Source organism: Notamacropus eugenii, chromosome 4 (assembly GCF_028372415.1).
Source record: "Notamacropus eugenii isolate mMacEug1 chromosome 4, mMacEug1.pri_v2, whole genome shotgun sequence".
Lineage (NCBI taxonomy): Eukaryota > Metazoa > Chordata > Mammalia > Diprotodontia > Macropodidae > Notamacropus > Notamacropus eugenii.
The window spans coordinates 85,747,430-85,769,002 of record NC_092875.1 but is presented as its reverse complement, the minus strand read 5'-3'; the positions used below and the strand labels follow the sequence as shown (position 1 = coordinate 85,769,002).

Genomic DNA, 21,573 nt, shown 5'->3' with positions numbered 1-21,573 from the left:
TCTCTCCGCCTCGCCTCATCCCGGCGCTAGGCTCGCTCCTTCTCCCGACCGCATACTTCATCCCCCTTGTCCTCGTCACCCTCCCGCCATCCTGGCCCCTCTTCTCTGCCACCTTCTTGCCCTCCCCCCCTCCCCCCGCACCTCCTGGAGGAGGTCAGTGTTAGACTGGAAAACGTACCGGGTTTGAAGCCGGGAGACCTGGGTTTGAGTCCTGGCTTCTTAGCTAGGTGACCTTGGGCACACACGGTCAGCGGAGGGGACTGAGCCAGATGACCTCCGAGTCCCTAGCTGCCCTCCTCTCCCGTCTTCAGCCCCGCCCTTGCCCCTTCTCCTCTATCCCCCCTGCCAGCCCCCCTCGCCTTGTCCCCTCATTTCCAGTACCCTTGCTCTTTCTTCCCCTTGCCCCTTTGAGCTCATCCCTTCCCATCCGCACCCCCTTCTGCCCTGCTTTCTCCCCTTCACAAGGTCATCATAGGGAAATGTTTGAAGTATTATATATGCATTATATAAATGCGAACTGTCTCCTTCATGTCCATTGAACCCTCAGACCTGATCCCTAATTTCTGGGTCCTATGCCCTCCCTGCTGGGCTTTCTCCTATCTCCTATCACAGCACTCCAGCCCCTGCCACACCCAGAGAACAGAGGGTGTAACTATGACTGTTAGTAAATATGGCCCAGGCCCAGGAGCCCAGTCTGCTGCCTGTCCTTGACATAGCTGTCCCAGACCCATATGTCGCCACTTTTCTTCAAGAGGGGCTGCGGTTAGTCCGTGGGTCTATAGCCGGGATCCTCCTACCATCCTTTTTGTTCTCAGGTAGTGATCTATATGTTCCTCTCTGTTTGGGACTTTTCAGAAATCTTTTATCTACACTGGATCTTCACTCATCTTCTGGGCATGAGTAGTAGCTGCCAGTTGGCACCTATCCCTGCTCCCTCCCCAGCATTAACCTGACCTGTATTGGGTCTAGGATGTGTAGGGCTAGTCATCTTTTGCATCAGTGAGAAGTTTACGCAAAAGCCCAAGCTTAAATCTCCAGCTTAAACACTGATTAAATAAAGAAATGCAAATTAAAACAACTCCCAGGTTCCACTTCACACTCACTGGATGGACAAAGATGAGAAAAAAAGGAAAACGGCAATTACTAGAGAGGCTGTGGGAGGACATGATACAGAGAAGATTAGCATGGCCCCCGTGCAAGGATGACATGAAAATTTGTGTAGTGTTGAATATTTTATTTTAAAAAAGTATTTATTGACTGACCTAAGAACACTGCTACTATAGGGATATCCCAAAGAGATCAGTGGCAGAAGGAAAGAGTCCATATTACAAAAATATTTATAGTAGAATTATTTTGGGTAGCAAAGCATTGGAAACAAAAGAGTGTGCCTGTCAGTGGAATGGCTGAACAAGTTACGGTATATAAATGTAATGGAATAATGTTATGTGGTAAGAAATAAAGAGGATTTGGAGAAACCTGCAAAGACTTACATGAACTGATGCAGAATGAAGTGAACAGAAGCGCAACAACTTCTCCAGTGGCTACCATATTGTAAAGGGCTAGCAGCTTTGAAAGACTTAAGAAGTCTGATCAATGCAATGGTGAGTACAGAAGACTGATAATGAAACCTGCTTCCCAGATAACTCTTAAATCTAAGTTGCAAAGCAATTATAGATCTACTTTGGTAGAGCTCCTCATTGGGAATTCTCTAGAGTAATGACATCACGGTCCTACCCTATCCCCAACAAAAGCTATTTCCAATTGTTGTCTCACCTTTCTCTCACTTCTGAACCTCTTGCAATTTGGTTCCTGATTTCATTATCAAATAAAACCCTCTTCAAGGTTATTAATGACCACTTAATCACTAAACCTAATGGCCTTTTAGCAGCCCTCATTCTTCTAACTAGAGGCAACTAAGTGTTGCACTAAATGGATTGCTTGGTCTGTAGCCAGGAAGACCTGAGTTCAGATCCAGCCTCAGACACCTTATTAGCTGTATGACCCTAGGAAAATCACTTACCTGCTGCCTGCCTCAGTTTCTTCATATGTAAAATGTGGAGGATAATAGCACCTACCTCCCAGGGTACTTGTGAGGGTTAAATAAGATAATATTTGTATTTTTTAAAGCATTTAGCACTGTTGCTGGAACATGATGAAGATCCTTCCTTCCTTCCTTCCTTCCTTCCTTCCTTCCTTCCTTCCTTCCTTCCTTCCTTCCTTTCCCCTCTGCAGGATTTGACACTATCATCTATCTCCTCTTGAATACTTTCTCCTCCCTCAATTTTTATAACTCTAGTCACTTGGTCCTTCCACCTGTCTGTTGCTTTTCAGTCTTTTTTGCTAGACCATAATATCTGTACTGTCATTTAACTAGCAGTGTACAGAGTGTTTGAGCCCTTATCTCTTCTCTGTCTTAGTGATATCTTAGATCTTAGTGATCTCCTCACTTTCCATGGGTTCAATCATTATCTCTATATAGATGACTGCCCAGATCTCCTGCTTCCATCCTCTCCTGACAGCCATCATTGAGGGGAACAATGCATGTGGAAAGGGATCCCACAACATCAACACTAACTGCTCCCCAAGTCTCACTGCCAGAGCAGACAGGTCACCTTCATCTGCCAAGGTCATATCACCTTGACCACCACCTTCTCTCAGGTACAAGTGGAAACAGGCCACTACCCTGAGCCCCAAAGCCCCAAGAACAACAACAATTCCCCCTCACCAGCCTTTCTTACAGCCTGCCTCCCAAAATTATAGTCTAGGGAAGCACCTCTTTTGAAGATGTGATCTGGTGACCTCCTCTCCAGGTGCTGAATGAATGCCCTTTCTTCCCAGAGACCACAGCTACTGAAGATTCAGAAAAGAAAGTTCTTACCACCATAATCCTTGGCTCTATCAAATGGCTCAACATCAGAGAAGCAATGGGTTTTTGTTAATGGAAATAATACTGAAAAAGATGCGTTACCATCCACTTGGCCACTGCACCCTAAAGATCATGGACGTTTCTATTTCTCTTGTAACTGAAACCACGTTAAAATCCGTGCACCTCAAGAGCACGAATTGTCTTGCTTTTCTTTTGTATTCTCAGTACTTAGCACAACTGCTTTATAAGCAGTAAACAATTCGTTTTTCATTCATTCATGGACAAATCCAACCCTAGTCTCTCCTCAGTTCTCAGCCCCCATCGTCAATTGTTTCCTGGACATGTCATCTCTAACAGGCTACATCTTTACAGCAGTCCTGTAGGCATCTCAAACTGAATATGTCCAAACCTTGTTATTGTACCCATTCCTCCAATTTTCTTTTTTGTTTTTGTTGTTGAGAGTGCCATCATCCTTCCAGTTCCTCAGGTTCACAACCTCGGAGCCATCCTTGACGTTTCTTTTGAACTCACCACCCATAGCCAATCAGTGATCAATCTTATTGATTCTACCTCCTCAGTATCTGTCCCAGCTGTTTCCCTTCTCACCATTTATTAAATCACCACACTAGTTTAGTCCCTTACTTCTCACCTAGACAGTCTCCTAATTTTGCTCCTAGTTTCTGATCCATCTTTGATATAGCTGTGAGCTCAATGGGATCAGGAATGGTGTCGTTTTTCACTTCTGCTTCCCTGAATATGGGACAGGGGACATTCACTGGTGAATCAGAATGACTTTTTGTCAGAGTGGGGCACTTGAGCTGAGCCTTGGAGGGAATTAAGGGTTCCAAGACGTGGAGGTGAGAAGGCAAAACATTCCAGGTGTAACTGATGCTCATGTCATGCTCTCGTACCCCCTCTCATACTATTGCGCTTGTATTTGTTCATAGCATCGCTTATCCTAGGACCCAGGATGATGTCATTTTGAGGAGCAGAGAGAAAACTAGAATAATATCTCTACTGCTCACTGTACCCTTCCCCCATCACTAAAAAATATGCCCTAGATGTCTGCTTTCAATGGCCAGGAAGTTGCATAATGAGACGAGGGGAACAAAACCTGGACGTTGGCTCCTAGAATTGGGTTTCTCCCCTTTTATCCCCTTGTTCTTTAGAGAGGCTTATTACCTGCTGTGTTGGATGCAGTACACAAGCAACTTTGCACTTTTACGAATACTGTGGGCCCAGCTGCAGCCACAGAAACTGCCTGAGGCCAGCACTGCAGAAGTGATAAAGAAGGATCCTGAGACTCCAGCAGCTGATAGGATCAAGGTAGGTGACACAATAGGTGAGACTCTTACTTAGTGTGTGAGAAAGTGAAGAAACTTTTTCCTCTTTCCTGTTATCTAAAGCGCAGGCAGAATCAGAGATGGGGAAGCCCTCCCATGGCCTGGAGTGAAGTGGTAGGGGTGGTGAGTGCTTAAGGACTGGTTTGAGGTGATTGGGCTTGTTTCAAAGGCTATGCTGGACTGAGGGCTGTGCTGGCAACTGGATCAATTAAGTTTAAAGTGCCCCATGTAGGAATATTTAATCTTTTCTTTCTTCACTTTTTCCATATCCAACTAACTAACTATGTGGCAACAGTAGAGAGATTTTGTTCTATGATTGTGGGGGATTATTTGGACTGAGAGAATAACTTTCAGACCCAGGGTTGGGGTAAAGCCTTGCATTTTTCCTGTTTTAATAATCTGGAGTCAGATGGCCACATTATCCCTTAATCTAAATCCAGGACCTGACCATTGAACCTGGCACAAGAACACCAGGCTCTACAGATATTTCTTGGTTGATGGTTTGAGTATAGTGCTATCTTGTGGACAATTTAGATATTGCACACGCTGGCTGTAAAATCAATGTAGCAATGAAACAAGCTTTGATTGAGTGTTTAACTATATGTAAAGTGTTTTAATAAGCAATGGCAATACAAATAGAAAAGTAAGACAGTCCGTGCTCTCAAAGAACTGAGTTTCTAATTGGAAGTTCAAAATATACTGAAGACTCTAGCTGTAAGCTGAATAGAAAGATCATGGGATCCTTAGGGCTCCTTAAGGTACAATGACAAAACAAATGGTAATGTATCTTCTTTAATGTTATTTCCATTAATAAAACTATATTGATTTCTGATTTTGAACCATTTAACAAGATTGTGGTGGTGGCAATTTTCTTTCCCAGATTTTCAGAACATGCAGAAGTAATTGGCAAAAGGTTATTTCCCATCCCCCTCAACCCAATGTCCCCTACTCTAAAGCCACCCAGCCCTTCCACTGTGCTCTCTGAAATGCCTGCTACACAGGTAATAAACTAGATTTCATCTTAAATCTTTTCCATTCTCATTCCATCTCTTTGATTGTTCTCACTGAGACTCGGTTCTCACCTGATGACAGTCTCCCTGGCAATCTTTTTCAGCACTGGCTGCACTCCTGACTCACTGATCATAGTGGGGGAGTTGGATTACTTCTTGCAGCTCATTGCCACTTCCAGGCACTCCCTTTACCACCATCTCTGAAGTTCATTCAATCCAATATTTATCACTCAGTCAAGATTCTGGTAGCTGTTATCTCCCCACCTGTAGGATACTCCCCTTCCTTCCTCAAGGCAGTCAGTGCCTGGCTCACAGTCTTTCCTCTCCACTTCCTGACTTCATACTAGGGAACTTCAACACACATAGTGATATTCCTTCAAACTCCCTAACCTCCCAATTCTGAAACTTACTCATTTCCCATGACCTACCTATTCCTTCACCCTACCTCAGCTATGCAAAGAGATGGTCATACTCTTGCTCTTGTCACAAAAACACCAATTCCATGTTGGTAAACTCTGAAATTCCTTTATCTCCTCATAATCTGTTGTCATCATACCTCACCTCCTGCCTTGAAACTCCAATCCTTGTTCTTTCTCACCGTGACTTCCAGTTATGGCACCGCTTAGTTCTTTCCCACCTGTACTGGCTCACTCTCTTCCCTTCCCCATCAAGTGAACCCTCAGTTCAACTCTACCCTGTTCTTTTCTCTCTAGTCCCTTTCTCCTTTATCCTGCCAAAAATTTTGTCCTTCCAAATCCCGGCCTTGAATTAATCCCATCATCCTCTATCTAGGCTCCGCTTAGATGAAGCTGCAGAAAGTCACAAAACTGTCCAAACTGGGTCCACTATAGGTTTATGTTACATAAGCTCAACTGGGATTTCATTGCAGCAGTAAAAAGCAATCCTTTTACACCTCCCTGATCAGTTCACTATCTCATTCACAGTGACTTTTCAGAGCTGTTCACCCCTCCTCAAACTTCCCATAGCTCTCTCTCTAACCAACCTCCAGACTGAGACCCTTGCCTTATGTTTTACTGAAAAAAATTGAAACCATTTGCCAAGAGCTTTCTCTTTTCCTCATCCTGACTCACTCAAATGCCTTCCACCAGTATTTCCTTCATCCCTCTTTGTCTTACATGAAGAGATGGCCTTCTCCTTGTCAAAGGGAACCCCCTCTAAATTCACAAGAGATTCCATTCTTTCCTCCTCTATTGTCTCTCTTTTCTCATTAAGCTTTAATAGCTCTCTGCCTGCTGACTACATTCCCACTACCTACAAATATACACGTCAGCCCTCAAAAAACTAACTTGATTCATCCATCCCTGCTAGTTATCATCCTATATTTCTCAGATCTAAACTCCTTGAGTAGGCCAGTTATAATAGATGCATCCACTTCCTTTTCTCATTCTCTTTTTAATTTTTGGCAGTCTGTCTTCCAACATTTTATTCAATTGAAAAAGCTCTCTTCAAAATTACTAGTGATCTCCCTCTCGATTGCCAAGCTTTTTCTCAGTCCTAATTCTTTTTGAGCCCTCTGCAACCTTTGACACTGTTCATCACCCTCTTCTCCTTCATACTTTCTTCTCTTTGGGTTTTCATGACACCTGGTTGTCTGACCACTTCTCTGTCTCCTTTGCTGGATCTTTATCCATGTCACGTCTTCTATGCGTGGATGTTCTCCAAGGCTCTTTCCTGATCCTCTTCTCTTCTCCTTCCGTATTACTTGGTGATTTCATCACCTCCCATGGTTTGGACTATCATCTCCACTCAGACAACTCTCTGATCTGCTTGTCCAGCCCTAATCTAACCTAACCCCCCTAATCTCTCTGAGGACCTCCAGTCTCACATCTCCAATTGTATATTAGACATATTGAATTAGATATCTCTTTGACACCTGAATCTCAATATGTCCACAGCTGAACTAATGTTCTTTTCCCCAAAAAGATCCTCTTTTCCTAACTTCCCTGTTATTGTTGAGAGAACCATTATCTTCCTAGGTACTGAAACCTAGAGGCAGCTAGGTGGTATAGTGAATAGAGTGCTAGACCTGGACTCAGGAAAACTCAAGTTCAAATCCAGCCTCAGATACTTAATGACTGTGTGACCTTGGGCAAATCACATCCTTTGCCTCAGTTTCCTCTTTTGTAAAATAGGGTTAATAATAGTACCTACCTCTCAGGGTTGTCCTGAAGATCAAATGAAACAACACTTTGAAAGCATTTTGCAAACTTTAAAGTGCTATAGGAAGGCTAGTTATCATCATCATTATCATGTAAGTGTCATCCTCTTCTCTTCATGCTCTTTTGCTCCCCTATAAAATCAACTATCAAATCCTATCACTCCTAGATTTATAGCATCTCTTGTATAAGTCCCCTTCTCTCCTCTGACACTGTCAACACCTTGGTGCAGGGTGGAATCATCTCATTCCTGAACCCATGAGAGCTAATGAGAGCACCAAGAAAAAAAGGGCACAGGACAAAGCCCTGGGGTATACCCATATACATAGATGATAGGACCTGGTTGACAAGTCCTATAAAGGAAACTGAGAAGAAACTGGCTAGTAGAAGAGAGGTGCAAAGAATAGTATCAACCAACACCACTGAGGAGAGATTCCAGAAGGAAGTGGGGGTCAACTATGTCATATGCTGCCAAGAGGCCAAAAGAAAATGAGGACTGAAAAAAGTCCTCATTGAGTTTTCTACCATTTAAATGGAAATAACAACCACCACAAAACTACTGGAAGTAAATATTACAGAATTAAAAAGAACAAGCATGGCCAGAGAGTAGAGATGTAGGAAGACACCTGCCCTGCTCCTTTTCAGAGGTCAGAGGTCCATGGTTGTGGAACATTACCTATGACCTTTTAATGTATTGATTGGTTTGACTGATTTTTTTCCTCTTCTTTCTCTTTTCTTAAAAAATATTCTTTGTGTATGGAATGGTCTTCTGGGAGAGGTAAGGGAAAGGAGCTCTAGAAGGAATTTAGGGAATGTGAAAACAAAGGATATCAATATATTTTTTTTAATTTACAAAGAGAGAGGCAAGCTCCTCAAGTAGCTTATGTTCTAACAGATAGAGACAACACATAAAGAAGAGTGGTGGCCAAAGAAAGGAAGTTTGATATGAGGTCTCATGGGGACAATGAATTGATCATAGGGCAGGGAACTGACATAAAACATGCATTTTCTAAAAGCAATGGTAACATTGATCTGATTTTTCTGGAGCAAGATGTGGAAGTGGGGGGGGGGGTTGTGGAGGGAGGGAGATAGGTAATGCCTAGATGAAGAGGAGGTGATCTAGCTGTCATCTTTCTCCCAGCCTCTCATCCCATACTGACTTATAATTATTGGTTACAAAACACCTGAGTGTCCTGTAGGCAATTCAAATGCAAGAAATATGTTCAAAACAGAACTCACTTCTCATCTCCCCCAAGTCCACCCCTCATTCTAACTTCCCTTTTTTCTGTCAAGAGGAAGAATAATGGATATAGAGCAAAGGACCAGGGTTCAAATCCCACTTTATACTGCTTGCTACCTGTAAGTCACACGCAGTGACTAAGTCACCCCAATTCTCTTGACCACCATTTCCTCATCTACAAAATTAGGGGTGACCTCTGAAATCTTTTCCAGCTCCAAACCTGTGGTCCTGTGATCCTCACAGTTGCCCAAGTTTACAACTTCAGAATCATCCTTTACTCTTCACTCTCCTTCAGCACCCCCATAAGCCAATTTGGTGACAAGTCCTGTCAATTCTTCCTCTACAAAATCCCTAACTTTGCTTAACCAGTCTGAGTCTGAGCCTGAGCCTAATCCCCTCTAGGCTAGACTGTTGAAATAGCCTCCTGATGAAGTCTCCCTCCCTCCAGTCTTATGCCTAATTGAAATGCTAACATACAGGAAAGCTGATAAACATGGTTCTTCATGAGTTTTGCATTGAATAGATTTTAACTGCAGAGTTTCAGCATGCTACAGAAGGCTATGCAGACTCAAAAATCAGAGGTCGTGGATTCCAGTTTTGGCTTCCACTTACTAAATGACTTTGAGCAAGTCCCTTCGCTTCTTAGGGCTCAACGTCCTCAGCTGTGAAGTGAGGGGGTGGAGATGGATGACTTCTGGAGGTCCTTGTCAGTGCCACTTCTACATACAATAATAGCTAGAATTTAAATAGCACCTACTATGTGCTAGGCTCATTAAGAACATCTTATTTGATCCTCACAACAACCCTGGGAGGGAGGTGCTATTATTATCCCCGTTTTACAAATGAGGAAACTGAGGCAAGCAGTGGCTTGACCAGGGCCACACAGCTGGTAAGTATCTGAGGCAGGATTTTAATTCCGTTCTTTCTCAATCTAGACCCAGTACTCTATCCACTGCGCTTCTTAAATGAAAAGCAACCCAACTGCGCCCCGCCCGGGTACTAGCCCCTGAAGTTTTAACTTTCAGTTTCGTTTCTTTGTAAGCGGAAGGAAGAGACTATTATTTTCTAGGACTGGTGAAAGAGCGCCAGAAGAGGCAAGGGGTTCGGTGCACAGAAGCAGGGCAGCGAGGATGGCTGGGCTGGGGTCCGAGGTGAACGTGGAGCTCCGAGGTCTGCCCCACGCAGTGTCTGATGAGCTAGTGACACTGTATTTCGAGAACCAGCGGCGCTCGGGGGGCGGCCCTCTGCAAGGCTGGCAGCGATTGGACAGCGGTGGGATCCTCACCTTTCAAAGGCCTGAGGGTGAGGAGGGACGTGGCTGGAAGAGTGATGGGGAATGACTCAGGTGTGCGTGTGTGTGTGTGTGTGTGTGTGTGTGTGTGTGTGATCCATTGCTAGGAACCCTGACTTCTCCCTTCTTTACTCCAGATGCCCAGCGAGTCCTAGCCCAGGCCAGTCATGTGCTGCAGGGCACAGCTGTGAGTGTGGTGCCTTCCCCACCCCGAGCCCCCCAGCGTCTACTGCTCCTGGGACTGAGGTCTGGCACAGCCCCAGAGCTCCTAGAACTTTATGTTGAGAGCCTTTTGAGCACCAAGGGGGAGTGTCGGGCCCTTGCCAGCCCCCGGCCAGACCGGGTCCTAGTACAGTTATCTACGCCTCTCTCGGAAGCAGGTGAAGGGTGTGAGTGGTCTGGGCTGGTACAGGAGAGGCTCAGAAATATGCGGAAGGCAGTGGGGAGGGTAGTGCGGGGGTGGGGGGAGAGGTTTGGGGGCCTGGTAAAGGGAGAGAAGAGGAGAATTGTTCCAAAGTCCTCCAGCCTGGCCGTCTTCCCTATGGCAGAGTTTGAAGAACTGGCTACACGGTCCCGTGGGAAAACACTGTTCGACACAAAGGTGTCAGTAGCCTGGGTGCCCCAGGCTCGTGCTGTAAGGGTTGTGAGGCAAGATCAACCCCTAGATCCTACGCTGCTTCAGCTCTACCTGGAGAATGAGCGCCGCAGTGGGGGAGGTGCCCTGGAAGGGCTGCGGACACTACCTAGGGCTCAGGGAACTGTTGTCACTTTCCAGCAGTGGGAGGGTGAGTACCCCTCCTTCACTTGCCCCTTATTCCCCAAAGTTCGGTTTTGCGTGGGAGGAGCAGGTCCAGATGCTAACTGGAGCCTAGCTTCTCTCCCAACCCCGAAACTCTGCCTTTCCAGTCTGCTCATTTGCCCTGCTGTCCCTTAAGCCTCCATTAACATGAAATCCCTAGAGATGCTGGCTGCTAAAGGACTCTCTCCCCCTCTCAGTGGCAGAGCGAGTGTTGAGCCAGTGTCACCAACTTAGCGATTCAGAATTAAACATAGTCCCCCACTACGAGGTCCTGGAGCCTGAACCTGAGCCTGATCCTAAACCAGAGGAAGGAGAGAGACCATCTCCGGGAGAGATAAATTCTACAGAGACATCAGCAGAAAAAGAGCTCAGAGAGACCTTTAGAAAAACAGTGCCTATGGAGAGACTGGAAACTACAATGAAGAAACCAGGGGTAACAGTGCCTGTGGAGAGTTCCATAGGGACAGTTCCTTTGGGAAAAATGGAGGAGACAAGGACTAGAGAAACACCAGAAGAGTCAGTGACTGTGGAGAGACCAGGGGCAATAGAATCCCTGGGGAGCACAGTACTGGAAGAAACTATGCCAATGGACAGATTAACAGAGCCAGTGGGGGACACAGTACCCAAGAAGGTGGTGCCGGAGGAGAGAGGGGAAGAGATGGTTAAAGCAGTGGTGCCTAAGGAGATCCTGCTGCCCATGGAGCCAGGTGCCTTGCGATTTCTGCAATTCTATTACCAGGAGTTTCTTGCTAGCCTTGGTGAAGTGACCCTCTGCCCACTGGATGGCCCAGATGTCACTGGTTTCCGGGTAAGTTCCTCCTGATGCTGTGTCTGGACTATTTCGAGCATAATGGTAGCCCCTAAGGAGAAGTGACATCTTTTAGGAGAACAGACCAAGTAAAAAGAGGTTCCAGCATCTCCAATGGTCCTTGACTCTCTTATCTCCTTTCTTGCGTTTCCCAACTCTGTCTGTGGCAGCCTGTGGTCTCCCTACTCTCTGGGTTCTGGGACTGGTCGGTTACTTAATTGATCAGTTCTCAAAGATGTTTTTCTTTACAATGATGCTATCTTTGTATAAATTGTTCTCCTGGTTTAACTCACTCCACTTCTCAACAATTCATATTAACCTAGGATTCTCTGAAATGTCTCTTTCATCATTTCTTAAGCAATAATATTCCATTACACTGATATGTTCAACCCTTTACTAGTTTGTAGGAGGCAATTTAAGGCACATCCTTAGATTATAGTTCTTTTCTCTCTCTGACTCATTTTCCATGCTCTCCTCTCCCTGTTAAGTACTCTCCCCCGTCAAGATAAATAAATTTGTTTTACGTGTGATTATTCCCTCCTTTTGTATTATCCTCCCTCTTAATTTCCCTCCCTTCCCATCTCTGATTGTTTCCTTGTTGAACTGGATGCATTTCTCCACCAAACTGCAGGTCCCTTCAATCCTCCTTTTTCTGTTTCAGGCATGAGCAAGATTCATCTTATCTGATGCTCAGTTCTCCCACCCCTTCCTCCATGTTCGTATGTATACCCTTCTCATCAGTTCTCATAGATTCAATTACCATCTTTATGCTGATGATTCTCAAATTTGCTAATCTACCTCTCTCCTGAACTCTAGTCTTTCATCTTTAGTTGCCTTTTGAATATCTTGAATTGGACGTCATCCTGTAGGAACCTTAAGTAGAAACTGATCCCTGCTGGCCATATGTTGACTTAGAAAATCACAAATTGACGTGATCTATGCTGTGTTGTGTTCGGCCTCGAGGCCGAAGGGCTACCCGAGTCTTACCTTACCTGTCATCCAGGTCTTCGGTGGCCAAACCGGATAAATGTATTGAGAGAAGAGACTTTCCAGAGTCGAACAAGGGTTAGGCTTTATTCAGGGTCTTGGTTACATGTGCAGGGTGAATTCTTCCTCACGAGAGAGGAATCCTCCTCCTCCCAAGGGGCAAGGATCATACAGCAAGAGGATGGGAGCGGGAGAGGGGAGGGACCCTCTGCCCTCTAAGGGCCCTTCAGCGAGAAGAGCACCTTCTGCTTTCCTGACCCTACTTAAGCTCTCCTGCCTCATAGTTTGCATGTGAATACCTGAATACCGGGCGAGCTCTCAGCCCTTAGCTAGTCAACAACAGGTGTGCTCAGACCATGGGCCAATCTCAAGGGTGGGATGCTCTCCCCAGAACGTTTCCCACAGAGAAGAGGCGGAAATGCACGAGATAGCCCGTGTCTCACGCCTCAATTCCCAGCTGTTCCCTGGGGGGCCTCATGAGAACTCTAAGGTTTAGAAGTCCTCACCTTTACCTGCCCGAGACTGTCCACGTGAGAACTGAGCTTACACCCCCAGCAGTGTTGTATTTTTAATACTCTATTAAACATGTCCTAATTGCATTTTAATCTGGTTGGAGTCACACTTGAGTTTGACACCTCTGCCAGTTCACACATCTGATATTCAACATGTACAAAACCTAATTCATCAGCCCTCCTCCAGGCCTTCCCCTCTTCCTATCTTTTTTACTTATAGTTTTCAGAGAGTCCAGTGATTCTTAAAATTTCTTTCCTTGATCTATTTTTCAAGTCAGTTGTTTTTTATTTTTGTATCAGATATATTTTGCTTTTTTATTTTTTGATTTTGTTATAATATTTCTTGCTATCTTATGGAGTTATGGTTGCTTTTTGGTCTGCTCTCATTTTCAGGGAGTTCATTTCTTGGGTAAAGTTTGTCACTTTCTCTTCCAAGCTACTCTTTCTCCTTCCAATTGTCTCCACAAAAAATTTTATTTTAATTTCTTGTTTCATTTCTTCTAGGTACTTATGTAGTTTTGGGGGAAAAATATATGCTTTCCTCTTATAATTTCCACTTGCACTTGTGACAGACTTACTCTCTCTTTTGGGAATCTCTAGATTTTCAATCATTTTTATTCTAGTAAGTACTTTCTTTAATTTTATCATCCCTCAAGCTTTATTTCATAGAGTATAGCTTTGTCCCAGGCCTAACTTCACCCTTCTGTTGTACATTTGGCTTATCCTTACTTGGTCTCATCCTGAGTTTCTTCAATAACCTCCTCTTCCTGAGTTTAGGCTCTTCTGGACCTTTGATGTTCAGAGTGCTGGATCTTCAGGGCCCTCTCTGGCCCTGGACAGGACAAAGTATTAGGGATTTCCAAACCCCTGTACCTGAGGGTCTGAGCACTGCTCAGCTGTGTTGTGTAGGTCATTCCCATGAATTTCCAAGTCTCCACATTAGGGTTTTCCTAGGAGTCTTCTGTATTTGTTCCCTCTGGGCACAGAGTCTTGCAGGCTATACATATGCTTGGCCTGACTCTGGTCTGGTCACACTTGGAAGCTACTTTGTGCTGGGGCTGGTGGGCTCCTTTCCCATGACTTCTGGGCTGCTGATTGACTTTTTGAGGATGCATTTCTAGGGACTGAAGAAGTCATTTCTTGTATTTTCTCATTAGATTTCTTGATCTTGATTCCATCTGGTGTGAACTATAGGAATTCATGGGGCTGTACAGAGCATTCCATTTAGCATCTCCATGCCTTTGGACTGGCTGTCTCCCATGCCTGAAGTGCCCCATCTTCACCTCCATCTCTCGTAACACCTAGCTCTCTTCAAGGTTCAACTCAAATACTACTTCATTCAGGATCCCCTTCCTGATTTCACCTAGTTATATCATGCCACCCAATAACTTGTCATTTCTTCTGTATTTATTAATTTGCTTGTTTGAAGGGCTGCTGAGAGGCTCAGTTGAGATAATATATAAGGTATTTTACAAACCTTGTGTCAGAGGTTGCTATTACTATTATTTACTAACGAATTATCTAGGACAAGAATAACCGTGTGGCTGCAGATAGGAACCACCTTTCCATCTCCTTGCTAGATGGGAATTTCTAATCTCTTCATGTCTGAAAGCCCAACTTCAAAGTCCATCCACACGTTATCTTTTTGTTTCCTACCTGAGAGAAACCTCCAACTTGTAGGTCACTGAAAAAGAAGGAAAATTTGGGCTTAATATAAGGGAAATTCTAACAACTGGGGCTGTCTGCAAATGGGTTGGGCTGCTTTAAGATATAGGGATTTTCCCATCATTGAAGTTCTTCAAGCAAAGATTAGATAAATATTTTTCAGGAAAGCTATAGAGACAATTCTTACTCTGAATTATTGTCACTTATTGAAAAGTGACAGAAGATTCCATTTAATTCAACAAATTACTCTACGTGCAAAGTACTGCACTAGAAACTGGGATACAGAGACAAAAATGCCAACCCCTGATCTCATGGAACTTATATTCATCCTATTGGGGGAAGCAAACAGTAAGAAACTACAAGGTGACACAAAATGATTTTTTTGTTTGTTTTTGTTAGGGGGAAAGGCAAAGTAATTGAGCTTAAGTGACTTGCCTAAGGTCACACAGTTAGTAAGTGTCAAGTGTCCAAGGCTGGATTTAAACTCAGGTCCTCCTGAATCTAGGGCTGGTGCTTTATTCACTGCATCACCTAGCTGCCCCACAAAATAATTATAAGAGGTAGAGAGCATTATCAATTGTGGGATTAGGAATGGCCCCTGAGTTGTACTTTGAAAGAAACTAAGGAGCCTTTGAAAAGTAGGTAGGAAGTAAAGTGTGACTCTACCAGACAGAATTTCTGTTTTATACAGAAACAATAGAGGGGTATTAAAGATTGGCTGTGAATGGGTTCTGAACCAAGGGACTGATTGCATTTTCCCAAGTTCAAATTCCTATTTCCAGCTAGCTTCCCCTGGTCTCTCCTATATCTCATCTTTCTGGCCTATCCAGAGGTGATATCTCCCAGAGTCCTACCAGAATAAGTTTACGATTTCACGAGTGTAACCTCAGAGGTTCTGATAGCAGACATAACTCATTGAGGAAAGAGATAGCTTTCTTTTTCCCCCAACTCAATGGTCTCCCTCTGAACTTTTCTTTATGTTCACAGCTCAGTGGGGCACTGGAACCATGCCAAGCTGCTGAAGAGTTCCTACAGAGCCTTCAGGGCAGCATTGAGTGCCATACGCTGCCTCTGAAACACCCAGGCAGTGCCCGCTTCCTGCTGGGCAGTGAGGGCCAAGGGCTCCTGAAGGACCTGGAGGCCCAGTTCCAGTGCATCCTCACAATAGAGCAACAAGTGGTAGCAGCCCCCAATGCAGACACCATGGAGGTACCTGCCTTCACCCTCTCCCCTGCGCCCTCATCTCTGAGCTAAGTATTGGTCCCATCTTGACAACCCCTAATCTCAGATCTTGCTACCATCATTCTGATCTTTGAACCTCAGCTCTGGCCTTAGGTTGTTACTCCCAAGAGACATAGGGGCTGGGGGTATGACAGTGAATGTGTAGAGTCCTGACTGTGCTTCTCCCTATCTGATCCTATTCCCATAGCTTGAGCCCATGGACCTTCTAGAGTCACCAGCAGGCTGGGCCCATGAGCCCCCATTCTTTAGCAGCACTGCTCCAGACACTTCAGCCATCCAAATGGGTATGAGCACCAACCAGCCTCTCCTCTACCACTGTCCCTATCCTGTCTCTCCAGCTTCAAACTACCCTTCTCCTATTTTTTACCCCTCCAACTCTGTCCCTTTACCTTCTCTTCAGAGGAGATCAAGAGGTTTCTGGACACCCTGAAGGATCCAGATGAAGAAGAATGTCCTTCCTTGGAGATGGAGGAGGAGGAATTGCATGAGTCTGAGGAGGGGGTAGCAGTCCCTGGCCAAACAAAGGATACGCTTGAGGAAGAGGCAGCCCTACAGTGGGCCCTGCATCATTCCCTGGAGGAGAAGAGCCTGACAATGTGGGAGACAAGAACTCTGAAGCAAGCATTGATGCTGTCCCTGCTGGATGACATAGAGCCCAATGGCAGTGGTGGCAGTGACAGTAGCGGGAGACTCATAGTGCATGTTGCCCTTGGTCAGGACCCCGGTGAGCTGAGTCAAGTTTTGGAAACTGTTCTCAGAACACAGCTACGAGAGGAGAGGGTGCTGGGTGTGGACCAGAGTTTACCCCAAGCATTCTGGTCCCGCCTGGCGAGACACCATGATGTGACAGTTATCCTGCAGGGAAACTGTGCTGTCTTCAGTGGCTATGGTCCCCAGCCTTCCTGTGCTGCCAATCACCTCAGAGCACTGATGACTGTCCCCTTGAGCCAGAGCCACATATTGGCCACAGACTCTGCCAGAGAAGAAGGTATGGTTGGCACTAACCCCCTACCCCATTACCTTCACTTTCATCTTCCTTAGTTACTTGTCCACATGCCCAGGGGTTCTCCCTCCCCCACCCAAACAAAAACAATTGAGTGTTAGGACCTTGGGGAGAGAAGGGATGAAGGTTTTGGCTCTGTGTCTCCCTTACTCCTCCCCCTACACCTCATCAGTGGTGCCACAGGTGATGGAGCAGCAGCCTGTAGCAGCAGCTCCTCCAGAGTTGGAGTGCCTGGAAGAGAGCAGTGAGGAATTCCAGGAGACAGTCCAAGCTTTTTACAGCACCTTGGACAGCTCCTGCAGCAAGATTCACATCATCAAGGTAAGCCTAAAGTCCAGCCTCATCCTGTCCTGGGCACTCCTGAGCACTTCCCTCTCCCCCCACTATAAACACTATCCCCTTCCCCAGCTCCCAGCAGTTCTACCCAGGCCTGGAAGATCAGAAGAGAGGTCTTTCCTCTAACCACCAGGGGACGAACCTGGGGCTGGCAGGGAATTAGAGCAGGGCTTCTATTTTGTTTGATTTCAAAATAGGGACCTCCATCTTTGGCATAGACCTCGTTTTTCTTCTGCAGTTCCTTATCTCTCTACTGATAGATGGGAGGGATACCTCATTGACAGTTCTCCAGGATTGAGGTTGGTCATTTAATCAGGGTTCTCATGCCCTTTATTGTGCTCTTTTCATTCACACAACTGTAGCTATTGCACATCCTGTTCTCCTGGCTCTGCTCACTTCTCTCAGTGCCAATTCATACCAGTAGCTTCCCAAGATCCTTGAAATTTTTCATAGTCATTGTTTCTTGTAATACTATAAAGCCAGGGAAAGGGCCTGAATCTGTGCTTTCACAGGAATTTCCAGATGAAGAAACTTCCTCTAAAGAAATCAGAGCTATCAATATACATATGAAAAAATACCTTAAATCGTAATAAATAAATAAATATAGATTAAAACAACTCTGAGAAACCACCTCACACTCATCAGATTGGCTATGATGACAGAAAAGGAAAATGACAAATGCAGGAGGGATATAGGAAATAGATATAGTAACACCCTGTTGTTGGGACCATGTACTAGTCCATTCGTTCTGGAAAGCAATTTGTAACTACACCCAAAAAACTCTTAAATTGGGCATACTAGGTATATTACTATTAGGTCTATATGCCTAAGAGACCCAAGAAAAAGGAAAAGGACAAAAATATTTATAGCATCTCTTTGTGATGGCAAAGAACTGGAAATTGAGAGGATGTCCATCAAATGGGGAATAGCTGAACACATTATGGTATATAGTTTATAGAGTTTGGGGTCTGGAGGCAGGAAGATCTGTGTTCAAATCTAGCCTCTGACACTAACTGTGTCATCCTAGAAAGGTCTCTTAACCTCTGTCTGCCTCAGTTTCCTCATCTATAAAATGGGGATAATAATAGTACCTACTTATCATAGTTTTGAGGATCAAATGATAGGATATTTGTAAAGCACTTTGCAAACATCAAAGCACAATATAGCTATTATTATTATTTCTTCCTTGATAAAATGGGGATAATAATCTTTCCATTGTTGTAAAGAAAGTTGTTTGTAAGGTCTAAATTGTATTTGTTACAGTTTTAACTAGTATTATCCCTTCTCCCTGTTATCTCCCTTACACTGACCATGGCAACCTGATGTTTGAGCCAGGAGGCTGAAGAGAGGAAATTGGGGCTTTTCCCCAAGTCCAAGGTCAGAGGGTTGGGGGCAGGGCACAAAAGTCATGGCATGCTCCTAGGAGGCTTTAAGGAGAAAAAAGGTCCCATGACAGCTGCCTAAGGTCAAGAGGACACCTTGATCTGGATGCTTTATGAAGATTTCTCTTGAATCTCATGGTCCTCTCCCACTACCACTATGATTTTTGAGCCTGTATTTCCTGAGCCTTTCCCCTAGCCTGGTCACTATCCTCAGCAAACTAAACTGTTCCCCCAGAGGCTTCCCTGTTCTTGAATAAAGGCCCAGAGAAATGATCTCTGAGTATAGACATAGTCCAATGGCTGATTTTAGGATTTCAGGTGGCAAAGGTTTACAAAGGGTTTACTTTGCAACAATTGTAGGGCTCTAGTGAGTGTAATTTTCAAAGGGAGAAACAGGCTGCACTTTACAAGGGAGAAAAATAAGCCATAGAGAAGTTAGAGGACTTGTCTATGATGACACAGCTAGTAACTGCTGGAGGTGGGATTTGAACCCACTCACACTGGGACACTGTGTCACCTTTGAGCTGGTACCAGGAAGCCCTGCCCTGGGGCTGGAGCTAAACCTACCGCTTCCACTACCCTCTCCCCGATCCCTGCCCAATCCCTACCCACTACTAAGTTCTGTGGACAATTTTGCCAGAGTAGGTGTTAGGGGCTGCCTTCTAGGGCTATAGAGAATCACTATAGTTGCTGGGCCCTCACTGCATTTGTACCTAGGTCATAGCCTAGGAAATGAAGAGAAATTGCTTCTTGACCTTTCGATTCAGATCAAGTCCAGAAAATTCTAGGAGCATTCTCGGGCTCTTTGGAGTGTGTTAGGGGTCACAGCCTGGGAGCCCTTAAACTTCTGGCCTGGTTGGATTATTGCCCACTGAATGTCAGTCTCTTTTGCCCTTAGGTGGAACGGGTGTTTCATCCCCAGCTCCAGAGTCAATATGAGCTGCATAAGAAGATGATGGCAGAGTCATGTCCCCAGCATCCTGTCGAGCGAATCCTGTACCATGGGACTTCTTGGCAGGCTATGCCTGATATCTGCAGACATGGCTTCAATCGCAGCTTCTGTGGCCGCAATGGTGAGAGGCAGGAAGGCAGAGTGAGGGATCTGTAAGGAAGGTTTGGGGGAACAGAGTGAGAGGGGTAGCAGGCATTGGAGGGTGAGGAGTAGGACAGAGATACAGTTTGGGGGTGTTGTGGGGAAAAGTGAAGGATTTAAGGAGAAGACTGAGGGATTAGGGAGTGATGGTGGAGACACCTATGTAAAAGGTATTTGGCCTGCCCCAGAGGCATGGGAAGATTCTGGGGTTCAGTGAGGGCAGGGTGCTGGAGTCTTATCTTTCCCCTTCCTCTATCCTAGCCACCTTGTACGGGCAGGGAGTGTATTTTGCTGTAAAGGCTGAGATCTCCATCAAGGACCGGTACTCACCCCCAGATGCCAATGGGCACAAGGCGGTGTTTGTTGCTCGAGTGCTGACAGGAGAGTATGGGCCAGGACATCCAGAGCTTCGGGTTCCACCCCAGAGGGACACTGAGCAGGGCATCCAGCGCTACGACAGTGCTGTTGACTCCACAAGAAAGCCTAGCATTTTTGTCATCTTCCACGACACTCAGGCTTTGCCCATCTTTCTCATCACTTGTCAGCACATACCAGACTCCAACAGACTCCATAATGACACCTCTCCATCATTTCCCCCTACTGACTGCTGACCCACTTCCTCCTTCTTTACCTGAATCATCCAGGTCTGCTTGTCCACATGGGCCAGGTAGTATTGAATGAAGTAAGGTGGAGAGAAGAATATGGGGAGAGGGCCTGGTTCCTTGCACTGGCATAAAATATTTCCTTCCTTCTTCTCTGCTGCTACCTTCTTTTCATCCAAAGATATTGTCCTTCACTCTACCTCTCCTTCCATCCTACCTCCTCCCCTCCCCCCAAGCGGAAATCTGATCTAGAAAGTGAAGGGGGAGCTTAAAAGGTGTGGGAAGGAGAAAACAGTCGACATAGATCTGCCATTCCTGGGACGAGAAAGAGCAGGTGTGACAGAAAAATGAGGAAAGCAGCCTAGTGGTTCCTGGGAGACAATGGCCAAGAAGCAACCCCCCAGTAAAAAGCATAACCTCAGCTGAATTGTCAAAAGGACAAAAATATGTGATGAGCATTTTTAATTTAGCAGGTGTCCTGCTGGAAGCAGCATGATGTATAATAGTCAATAAAGATTTATTAAATACCTACTATGTTCCAGGGACTGTGCCAAGAGCTGGGGATACAAATAAGAAAAGAGACTGTTCCTGCCCTCAGGGATCTTACAATCTAATGGGGGGAAATAATATATAAAATGATGTTGAGAAGAGGGGTAGGAGGTGGGAGCCACCTGGTGGGAGCATGATGTTAAAACCAAGAACAGTTGATGAAAAATAAAGAGTTAGCTGGAAAGTTCTCAGCCCTATAGAAAGGAAGACTTTGGGAGGAGTTTGTTGCTCCTCTACTCCAGCTCTCTGATCAGTGGGGAGAGGCAGCTGAGGGGGCTGACAAGGCTTAGAGTCTGGAGCCTTAGGGACAGGAAGACTGCATCTGATACGTGCTGGCTGTGGGACTCTGAGAAAATTACTTAACTCAGTGCCCCAGGTAACTCATTAAGACCACAAATTCCAGATGTTGAGAATTTCCTATACTGATGAATTTCTGAGTCTGGACTATGGAAATAAAAGGGGATGGGAAGTAGTACCAGGTAGCTACAGTGGGATAGAACTAAATTAAAGGACTGGGCTAGTATTCTGGAAGGGTATGTTTCATTCCAAATAAAATCCAACATTTCATAAGAATTTACTATGTACAAGGCAAGGTGCTAAAGATATAGAAGGAAGAAACAGTCCCTGCTCACAAGAAGCTTAAGCTGTACTGGCAGGAGATATGTACA

The 21,573-nt window shown here is 45.2% G+C and overlaps 1 protein-coding gene and 1 pseudogene across 3 annotated transcripts; both read left to right on the top strand.

Moving 5' to 3' along the window:
- Nucleotides 1–134: 134 nt before the first annotated feature.
- Nucleotides 135–20,885, top strand: PARP10 (poly(ADP-ribose) polymerase family member 10). Of its 3 annotated transcripts, none has more exons than XR_011965672.1 (12): nt 135–815; nt 4,036–4,192; nt 9,706–9,938; nt 10,065–10,307; nt 10,476–10,712; nt 10,924–11,534; nt 15,686–15,907; nt 16,128–16,224; nt 16,341–16,928; nt 17,116–17,264; nt 17,477–17,578; nt 19,560–19,697. XR_011965672.1 is itself a non-coding variant. In XM_072602650.1 (12 exons), the coding sequence occupies exons 3-12, from the start codon at nt 9,767–9,769 to the stop codon at nt 20,363–20,365; spliced, it is 2,844 nt and encodes a 947-aa protein (XP_072458751.1). In that variant the 5' UTR covers nt 337–815; nt 4,036–4,192; nt 9,706–9,766; the 3' UTR covers nt 20,366–20,885. The 3 variants fall into 3 exon arrangements, 2 of the variants coding, with proteins under 2 accessions (XP_072458751.1, XP_072458752.1); XM_072602650.1 differs by lacking the exon at nt 17,477–17,578 and adding an exon at nt 20,016–20,885 and having other exon boundaries at nt 337–815; nt 19,560–19,734; XM_072602651.1 differs by lacking the exons at nt 10,476–10,712; nt 17,477–17,578 and adding an exon at nt 20,016–20,885 and having other exon boundaries at nt 338–815; nt 19,560–19,734.
- LOC140502878 (U6 spliceosomal RNA) lies at nt 1,161–1,236 on the top strand (annotated as a pseudogene).
- Nucleotides 20,886–21,573: the final 688 nt, after the last annotated feature.

Bases quoted from the DNA above. Each gene is read 5' to 3' on its own strand.
- PARP10 (XM_072602650.1), top strand. From the start codon at position 9,767: ATGGCTGGGCTGGGGTCCGAGGTGAACGTGGAGCTCCGAGGTCTGCCC. The intron at 9,939-10,064 runs GTGAGGAGGGAC...TCTTTACTCCAG, and splicing joins CACCTTTCAAAGGCCTGAGG to ATGCCCAGCGAGTCCTAGCC. The intron at 16,929-17,115 runs GTATGGTTGGCA...ACACCTCATCAG, and splicing joins AGACTCTGCCAGAGAAGAAG to TGGTGCCACAGGTGATGGAG.